The 10,810-nt window shown below is 44.8% G+C and overlaps 1 protein-coding gene across 1 annotated transcript; it reads right to left on the reverse strand.

Annotated features, from left to right (window-relative positions):
- Positions 1–361: 361 nt before the first annotated feature.
- Positions 362–3,421, reverse strand: LOC119308668 (fasciclin-like arabinogalactan protein 2). The gene is made up of 2 exons (XM_037584795.1): positions 2,997–3,421; positions 362–1,539 (listed from the first exon to the last, which is right to left on the reverse strand). The coding sequence occupies exons 1-2, from the start codon at positions 3,351–3,353 to the stop codon at positions 688–690; spliced, it is 1,209 nt and encodes a 402-aa protein (XP_037440692.1). The 5' UTR covers positions 3,354–3,421; the 3' UTR covers positions 362–687.
- Positions 3,422–10,810: the final 7,389 nt, after the last annotated feature.

The following is a 10,810-nucleotide window of genomic DNA, read 5'->3' on the forward strand; positions in this document are numbered from 1 at the left end:
AGCGTCGCCGGCCAAGCAGCGCGGCGGAGGCCATGAACCCGACGCCCAGCGCGCCTCTGCCCGAGGGGTGGGGGCTGATTGCTTTTCTGTTTTAAATCAAGGGGTGTGGGTGTAAATTTTTTGCTCTTACAATCTGACCCCACTTGTCAGAAAGTGATCAAACGGGCCAGATCACCTCATCAGTGCTATTTGCAACAAGTTACCGAATCCGCGGTGCGTTTTGCAAATAATTAGAGACTAGGTAGTTTTCCACAAAGCTAACCCCAAATGTGGTGGTTTTCTGCAATTCACTCAGTAAAATGAGTGAATCTACATTTTAAAATATGTCTATATACATCTATATGTTGTAGTCCATTTGAAATGTCTAAAAAAACTTATATTTAGAAACGGAGGAAGTACATGAGAACATTCCAACTGTATTAATTACAAGGCAAATAATTACATCATACTAGCAATCAACAAGACTCCAAAAAGAAACTACACATCGCACCTCTAAGCTAGTTTCTTGATTTTTGTAGATGTTTGAAGGAGACCAGCCGCCTACTTATTTTGTTTCTACCACCACTGACAAGTGATAGAGATTTCGCCGCAGAAAATAAGATTAAAAATACCAAAGGGAAAACAAATATAGGAGTAATAATTAAATTTGAACATGCATGCATAAAACAGCCGGCGGCTTTCACTCTTTTAGCCCATCAACAATGCCAATACTGCTCCCGCCGTCGCAGCCGCGGTCGCCCATCGCCCGTATACCGCTGGCGCGGCATCACCCTTATCAGTGGTGGCATCATCGGAATCTTCGTCGTCAGACGAGTCGTCGTCGTCGCCAGCCTCCTTCTTGCCCTTCTTTGACGGGGCGGGCGTTGGCGCCTGGGCGACCTTGAACAGCTCCTTTGGCTTCAAGAACTTGGAGACGGCGTAGACGGCGAGCGGCTCGCTGTCGCCGACGGTGGCGGTGACGGTGGAGGTGACGACCTTGGTGACGAGGGTGACCTTCTCGTCGTCGTTCTGCACGTCGTAGCTGTAGTCTTTCTTGACCTCGCTGGTGGTGGCGAGCGTGGAGACCATGCCGTTGTTGGACTTGAGCAGCTGCAGCGAGAAGTAGTCCGGCACGCCGTGGTAGAGCAGGATGGCCGTCTTGGCCTTGGCCGTGAGGTTCTTGTACTTGGGCATGAAGGCGGCCACGGCGGCGTCGACGGGGCAGAAGAGCGTGAGGCCGTTGTCTTTGGTCTCGTTGAGCGTGCGGAACACGTCGGCGTTGCCGGAGATGAGCCCGGCGAACGACTTGCAGTGCTTCTTGGAGAGGAGCTCGATGAGGTCGACGGGCGCCGGCGGCGGGACGGGCGCCTCGGCCTCGGAGGAGGAGAGCACGGAGTTGATCTCGAGCACCGAGATGTCGTAGGGGATCTCCTTGATGGACTTGACGTAGCGGGACGGCTTGACGGTGTCGTCGGCGTCCTGGCTGACGAACTCCACCTTGCCGCCCTTGTGGGACGTGATGTTCACGTAGCCCGACATGCCCGACGCCGTCCCGGTGGACTGAGCTCATTTCAAAGCATGGAGCGTGTTAGCAAATCAAAATTATACATTTCGCGACACTTTTGTTTACATGTAATCTTTATTTTTTTAGGGGATGTAATCTATTTATTTAATGAGTATACTCTTGTTTAATCTAGCCAATTAGTAATGAGGATAAATCATACTATGTGTACATGATTGGACAATGTAGGCCCAGAAGTCAATCAATCCTGTAGGTATGGAAGATAGGAAATGAGTATACACGCTAGAGGAAACGGCAACCGGGCTATTCGCAAAAAAAAAAAAAAAACGGCAACCGGGCTGCGTATGGAATTCCAAGCCTACCGTGCCAAACATCCGTGAGTGAATTAGTACGACAGCAGTACCACTGTCTGCTTTAGTGACTTGGCAACCAACCAACGGCCCGATCATCATGCAACCATCGCGGAATTTTGTGGCCAAAGAATCAACAACTTGGGTTGAAAATGTGATACTCAAATGATACCATGGCTGGCCAGTCCCTTTGCCAAGGAGTGCATTTCAGTGGCTTGTATTGTATCTATAGCTTTATTCGCAAAAAAAAAAAAAAATCTATAGTTTTTGCGATAGGTGAAAGTGCGTTGAATAAACACCCACAGCAGAACACCACATCCTTGCCCCTCATCTCAGTCAGGAAATGCCGCCCACTATAAACACCACTACTATTATTAGCATCGGTTTAGATAGTAGGGCCGATGAGCGGTTGAAATACATATTTTGGATTTGTTTGTATTTAAATTGGTTTTATTTTTTATCCACAAAAAAATTGGTTTTATTTTTTCAAGTGACAATTTATGTTGGTTTTCTCAGTTGGTTAGTATCTTGCATAATTCATGCCACATAGCATGTTTATACCTAAATCAATTTAGATTTACTTATGTCAGTCCATGTCATCTAATCAAGACTTCCCCCGCCTCTGCATGTATCTTAAGTATGGTGTTCACCCTATTCGCAAAAAAAAGAAGTATGGTGTTCACCCAACTAGAAACAAACAGTATGGTGTTCACTTTCAGTGAAATTTCAGTCATTGTGGGTAAGTACTGAAATAATTTGTGTTCCGGTCATAATATTCCAGCCATTATGGTACTACAAACAAATTGAAAATCAAAGTATTTTTTAAAATTCAAAATGCTTGATTGGATTTCAATCGAATTGAAGTGGTAATCTCGTTCCTTTTGGCCGAAAAATGAAAACTGTGTATTCAGTGGTTTCGGCTATGGCAAAAAAAATTCTGAAACAGAAATTCAAACCATTCCCAGCAGAGAGAAATCGGATAGCAAATTATAAGGGTGGTGATTTGGATATTGAAAAAAAAATGTCATGTGACTTAGATCTAGCAAAATGGTGATAACTTGTGGGTGTGTAAGAATTATCGAAAATTCGAGATAACTATATATTGTGCACACCAAAATCTGTATACAATTGTGTGGTGTGCATACCTGGAACATGGATGCGGAGGCGGTGGCGCCGCGCGAGAGCTGCTTGAGCTTCTTGTTGCCGTAGTAGTCGACGAGGACGTGCAGGGACAGGATGTGGCGGACGGTGGGCAGCGTGTAGTGGTCCAGCGCCGCCATGGCCGAGTTGTCCAGGGCCAGCACGGTGATGGTCTGGCGCCGGTTGATGTCGGACGCGAGCCGCGTCTTGCTCAGCATCGCGTTGAACTTGGAGAACTCCGGGTGTGCCGCCAGGATCTTGGTGATGTTGTAGCTCTTGGCCGCCGCCGGGGAGGCCAGCAGCACCGCCGCCATTGCCCCGACAGCGAAGGCCAGGAGGATGGACTGCCGGCTTCTCGCCATTGCGGATGACACAGCAGTATCCACAGAGAGATAGAGGCCGGGGAGAGAGAAGATGAGAGATGTGAGGAAGGGTGTGTGTGTGCTACTGTGTATATGTATTGGCGGGAAGGGGAGGAGGTGTGTACGTAGTTGCGGGAGCCGGGGACGACGGAGTATTTCGCTCACCAGCCGGTCCGGTGGGCTGTCGTTGTCCCTCTTCTCAACTGGCTTTGTTTTGTTCTTTGTTTTGTGTTGTGCAAGCCTCTTCTTCTTACCATTTGTTTGTGGCGCCATTGATCGAGATCGTTGGAACGGCAAGCTCGACGTTTGTTGGGGGAGCGCCAGACCGACAACGTTCGTGATCGGCCATTGGGCGCCAAGTTCTTCTAGCCGTTGGAAGAAAGTGACGCCGATGACGGCGACGTTTGAGACCTCTGTTTGGCTTAGGTGCTGTTACATTGCCTTCTGCTATGGGCAGCAGCTAGCAAACTAAATTTGCCATCCTTGACAAGCATAAATTGCCATGCAGACAGTTCACGGTTGTCATGCTTATTGAGAAAGGCTTTCGTCCCGCTTTATATATAAAACAATAATCATCAACAAGTCAGTACAAACGCACGTCACCACAACACATGCACATACACAAGACAAGATACATAGGCGATGAGCACAGCAACACCATCCCTAGCACTACCATCGCGAAGACATGAAGTCGTATATGACGAACCGTGGGTTTCAAGGCGGGACCTTCAGGAAGGCTACGACACCGGAGCGCTGCCATGCCCGATCTAAGGATCGGAGTTTCCCCTGAAACCGCACGACGGGCAATGAGAGCCGCGACGACGCCTTCAACAAGGGAATGAGCTTTGCCGCCGCCGGTTCATCCGAAGATAGAACAGGTTTTCACCCCGGCCAACAGTCACCGCCACCGAACGCCACACCGCGGCTACCACGTACCCCACACGGCCATGGCCACCGGGCAGCACGAAGCCACGGGCTCTGCCTATGAGCACCGCGCTACCACCACCAAGGCCGCCGCCTCAACATCCAAGATCTTGACACCGCCTCACCCAGCTGAGTTCACTGGATAAGAGGGTCTCTTTTATTCACACACACGCACACGGCCCAAGAGGTGAATGTTGTGCGTGGCCAAGAGATCATGGGAGCGGACAAATGTGATTACTTCATGTGGTCAGTTCGGGGCCCCATGTGCTAGCGCGGTCTGCTGTCGGTAATTAGGGTTGCAAGAAAAGCTCGAGGTGAGATGCTCAAGATCGATTCATCTTGTGAGTCGACTCGAGATCAATTCGAAAAAACAGAGCTGAGTATAAAAACTTTATGGCTCGATTGAGAAACAGAGTTGATCTTGAGCCAACACTAGCCATAATCACATAAAATAATCCTGATATATATTAGAAAGTAGGATACTTTATTACTATATATGTTATGCATGATTTTTCACCATTTTATCCACTAGCAAACTTGGAAGCATAATTCAACGCAGAGAAAATTTAGGCCTCAATATGGTACATGCCCAGCTGTGTGTTAAATATCCTGTTTATTTTGAAGTTTGAGAGCAGACACATCTACTTTTACTAGTTCAACCACGATATCTTGCTATTAAGTACCAGTCTTCAGTTGACAGAGAATTAGTAAAACTACCTTGTTTTTTTTATTATCACCCTTTTGATTCGAATACTATTTGGTCTTTTATGTTGTGTTGTTGTCTGCCTTGTCCGAAAACCATGGCATTTAGCTTGAAACTAGCATGATATCGACTGAAGATCGTTTCAAACTAAGCACGAGTCACTTTCTACAACTCGATCTTGAGCTTCGCTAAGTTAAGCTAAGCCAAGTCCAACTAGCCCGAACTCGATTTGTTTGCAACGCTAACGGTGATACGTCGTCAAAAATCCTCTTTGGGAGGTTGGTTTAAATGTAACCATCCAAGGCGACACTAGCAATAAATGGAACTAAAGCTATGTTCTTTCTGGTGCAATCTTTGTTGGATCCAATCCATTAGACTAGCCACAATGGATAATAACATAGACTAGTAACATGCCATATTACTAGTCTACTAGCCACAGTGGGAGTAACTTCAGCAGTAACATCGAGTCCAACTCAGCAAATTTGCTTATGTGGCAGTGAGTTAATGAGGAGAGAGGTAGTTATAGTAACTTAGCTAGTTACTGTAACATCACATGTCTCAATGCAATATGAGTCTATAACCTAATAAATAAAGCTTTGCATGTTACCACGCTTATGTTACTACTACCTTCGTCCGGGTTTATTGGTCCTCATTGCATTTCGTGCCAAATTTTGACCATAGATTAAACTAACAAAATGTTCACCATGTCACCAAACATTATATTTTTGAAAACTATGTTCAAATACGAATCCAATGAGATAATTTTTCTTGACATGCATTAACATTTTGTTAGTTAAATCTTTACTCAAAATTTGGCACAAACTACAAAGGGGACCTATAAACCACGACGGAGATATGTGTATGTTACTAGTGTATGTTAGACTATCCATAATGGGAGTAACATAGGTAGTAACATCACACATATTTAGATAAAATAGATAATGTGGCAAGCAATAAATAAATAAAGAGAGGTATGTGGTAACATAGCTAGTTACTACTAGTATGAGTAACATCACACATATCAAGGCAAGATGAGTCTATAGCCTAATAAATGAAGTGTTGCATGTTACTACACATATGTTACTCCCCATTGTAGAGGTAGTAACATAGAGTAGTAACATGCCCATGTTACTACTCTATGTTACTACCCATTGTGGCTAGTCTTACTCACCATTGTGACTAGTAGTGGGGAGTAACATATGTGTGGTAACATGTAACACTTCATTTATTAGGCTATAGACTCATCTTGCCTTGATATGTGTGATGTTACTCATACTAGTAGTAACATATGTGTGGTAACATGCAACACTTCATTTATTAGGTTATAGACACATCTTACCTTGATATGTGTGATGTTACTCATACTAGTACTACCTCCGTCCTGGTTTATAGGTCCCCTTTATAGTTTGTGCCAAATTTTAGATTTAACTAACAAAATGTTAATGCATGTCAAGAAAAGTTATCTTATTGGATTCGTATTTGAACATAGTTTTCAAAAATATAATGTTTGGTGACATGCGTGAATATTTTGTTAGTTTAATTTATGGTCAAAATTTGGCACAAAATACAATGGGGACTAATAAACCCGGACGGAGGTAGTAGTAACTAGCTATGTTACCACTTTCATCTCTTTCTTCATTTATTATATGCCACATCATCTATTTAACCTAGATATGTGTGATGTTACTACCTACGTCCATGGCTCTCCTGATTAAAAGGTGATTAACAACTTCTTGTCTCTTTCCTAGACTCATCTTTTACATGGCTTCTGCCATTGTTCTCCCTCCTCTTGAGGTTACCCTCTTATATATGTTGATTGTAGATTGCTTGACTACGCTTGCAGTCGTTGAACTGCGCGATGGAGATTTATTTTGTAAAGAAATGCCATCGTGCAAACATAAATACAAGAAAGGAATTAGAAATTCGAAGTTATCACAGTATTCCATCATAATGCCAGTTGTGCAGCCAATCATTCTTATGCAATTTGAAATTTATGAGAAGAACAATCTTTGAAGAAGGCAGCAACAACTGTTGGTTAGCGCAACTGATCTGTGAGTGTGACAGCTAGCCGTGTTCCTCGACTAACGCAGGAGTTTGGTTCGCGCTAATCATGAGAAGCAGCAGGTGAGGATATTGTATGCAGTGAGAACTCTTTAGATGAACTAACAAGATATCAAGAAGAATATGAATTGAAAGTTTAGCCGACCATGACTTGGACCTAGCTGGTAGCACCTTTAATTGGAATAGCTGTGAACCAGATATGGTGTTGAACGAGTCGCACGTGAACTTGTTGTATGTTCAGCAATGGAAGGAAAACGCTATGATGGCCTCGTTTATCTTCATATAAAATACTTTCTACGTGCGCATATTTTTCTTGAAGGGCTTCATCATACATTGTAAATAAACAGCTAATACTTCATACGTTCGTTGGGGTTGTTGGAGAACATCCTCATGAGTTACACCTACATCTCCCTGCACGATATATTTATCCAGAATTCAATGTCATCATTTTTTCCAACCTGTCTAGCAGGCACACTCCTGTAAACAACGAGGAACAAAAAAGTATGTTTGTCCCTCTTCGATTGTTAAGATGAATAACCAAATACATCTCTAACATTAAACATTGTTCTATGGCTTCCAAAAAGTGCTTGTTCAAAGCTCCGTGCATGGAGTACCAAAGATCCTACTATGTAGATTAGTAGATATAGTAAGAATATGCTAATATAGATACTAAGACCCAGCAGGTCAATTAATAGTAAAAGATATTCAAATGCAGAGATATAATTTTTTGTTTTCCTAAAATTATTGAACTGCAATGGCAAACATTGCTCTGACAGCAACGCCATACCGACACTGCCAGCAACATCATACAAATAAAACAGTATTTATGTGTATAGGACCACGTTTATGTAAACTAAAGAGACAACAAATTGACGCGTACGCCTACATGTGATTTACTTTTCTCACGAATACGCAGAGATTGCATATCTTTTTATTAATAGAATAAAATAAAATGAATACAAGAGAGAGTACAACGCATGGCACAGACGCAAGAAGACAGGGGAAGCTCGGCCCGAATAAAGGAAATAGCACAGCTAAACCCGTCAAATCAAGATCGACAGAGTCAAGCTGAACCTCAGAAAGGAGCTTAAAAGAAAAGTGGTGGCCTTGTCGGTCCTCGAGCGGGCGAGAAAGAGGCAAAGTTAGCGAATTACTGTCCTCAAAGAGGGGGATGCAAATACTCACTTCTTCCACCTCTGAATAAACCATCGCCACAGGAAGAATTTCATTCACCGTCTTAAACATAACAATGGGTGGGTCACCAATCATGATCACAAGGAAGAGATCATCAGGAGACACTTTTCGAGGGCCATTGGAAATGCCCCTCCGCGTTCCAAGGAGTTCAACTGGGATTGCATACCGCCGTCGACTAGAGATATATCAGACTTAGGAGCCTTGTTCACTGAGGAGGAAGTTCGGGCTGCCATCCATGATCTTCCTGGCGATAAAGCTCCGGGACCCGATGGATTCACCGGCGTTTTTTTCAAGGAATGTTGGGACATCATCAAGCCAGAGATGATGAATGCGGTCAACAGTTTTTCAACTCTGCATGTTTCCAACCTTCACTGGCTAAACTCGGCCAACATTGCGCTCATCCCAAAAAAAGATGGGGCGGAGGACATATCGGACTTTCGCCCCATTAATCTCATCCATGCGGTTGCAAAGATCATAGCGAAGATGATGGCGACTCGCCTTGCCCCCCACATGTCAGCGCTCGTCTCCAACACGCAAAGTGCATTTATCAAGAAGAGGACCATCCATGATAACTTTATGTACGTTCGCAACTTGGCACGCCGTCTCCACCGAAACAAATCTCCAACCTTGCTCTTCAAGTTAGATATCAAAAAAGCGTTTGACTCGGTCAGATGGGACTACTTGATGGACCTGCTGAGACACCATCACTTTCCAAGCCGATTCAGAGATTGGATTTCCGCTCTCCTCTCCACGGCCTCATCCAGTGTTCTCCTCAACGGTGTTGCGGGTGACCCAATCAAGCATGGTTGTGGGCTTCGACAAGGGGATCCGCTATCCCCCTGCTCTTTGTGCTTGCCATTGACCCACTACACCACATTCTTGCAAAGGCTACAGATAAGGGCAAGCTACATCATCTCCGAGGCCGCCCCATTAGGGCATCTCTGTATGCGGATGATGCAGCCATCTTTGTTTGCACCAATCAAGGAGAACATCCAATTCCTGGCATCCACTCTCAACTCCTTTGGTGATGTTACTGGCTTAGTCACCAACTGCAACAAAAGCCTGGTGGCGCCCATTCGATGTGCCAACATCGATCTTGATGATATCCTCCAGGCCTTCCCTGCAGTCCGGACCTCCTTTCCAATGCGATATCTTGGTCTACCATTGTCAATTAAGAGACTCGAGCGAATTCATTTTCAGTTCTTGGAGGATAAGGTGGCTGCCAAACTACCCCCTGATCGGCCATGCACGTGGCAACACCAGGGCGCATTGTTTTGGTCAAAGCAGTCCTCACGACCATTGCTATATACCACCTCACACCTCTTGACCTCCCGGTTGAAGTTAGGAAAAAGATTGATAGTCTGAGGCGCGCCTATCTATGGGCGGGTTGTGATACGGTGACGGGAGGCAAATGTAAAGTTAACTGGAACCTTGTGTGCAAGCCCAAGATCTATGGGGGGCTGGGTGTGTTAGACCTAGAAAAGTTTGCTTTGGCCCTGCGTCTTCGTTGGCTTTGGTTCGAATGGGCTGACCCGCCAAAAACTTGGGCTGGGATGGGTACACCATGTACTGAAAGTGATAAAGATCTTTTCGCGGCGGCCACAAGGGTGTGCATTGGTGATGGTAAGACAGCAAAATTTTGGGAATCCTCTTGGCTAGATGGTCTTAGGCCCAGAGACATAGCACCTAAAATTTTTGAGATATCAAAAAGGAAGGCATGTGTGGTTAGTAAGGCGCTGGACAATCACTCTTGGATTCACCAGATTAACACCCAGCAAGGGCTCACCTTGACACATATCCAGCAGTTTGCTAAACTTTGGGAGATGATCGCTCGTGTTACTCTCAGAAATGATAGGCAGGACACTATATCATGGAAATTCACTAAAAATGGGGAGTACTCGGCGTCAACGGCATATTTGGCGCAATTTGCAGGCCTAACATACAACACCAACAATGCCATGATTTGGAAGATGTGGGCCCCTCCAAAGTGCAAATTCTTTGCCTGGTTAGTCCTTCAAAACCGTGTTTGGACAGCAGATCGACTGACGCGAAGGGGATGGCCTAACTGTGGCCTTTGCCCCCTCTGCAAACAAGTGCAAGAGTCTGCAGCCCACCTGTTTTTTCAGTGTCGATTCTCAGGTAGAGTCTGGAATGAGATCACCGTCTGGCTTGGCATTCACCACTACACACCACTGACTTGGCGGAATGAGGATTCGGTTAGAGCTAGCTGGATCAAGGCTATGGGCGCGGGAGACCAATACAGGAAGGCCCTTGCTTCGGTTATGATGCTAGTTGTTGGAAATATGCCCTAGAGGCAATAATAAATAAGTTATTATTATATTTATTTGTTCATGATAATAGTCTTTTATTCATGCTATAACTGTATTATCCGGAAATCGTAATACACGTGTGAATACATAGACCACAATATGTCCCTAGTGAGCCTCTAGTTGACTAGCTCGTTGTGATCAACAGATAGTCATGGTTTCCTGGCTATGGACATTGGATGTCGTTGATAACGGGATCACATCATTAGGAGAATGATGTGATGGACAAGACCCAATCCTAAGCATAG

Source organism: Triticum dicoccoides, chromosome 5B (genome assembly GCF_002162155.2).
Source record: "Triticum dicoccoides isolate Atlit2015 ecotype Zavitan chromosome 5B, WEW_v2.0, whole genome shotgun sequence".
Classification (NCBI taxonomy): Eukaryota; Viridiplantae; Streptophyta; class Magnoliopsida; order Poales; family Poaceae; genus Triticum; species Triticum dicoccoides.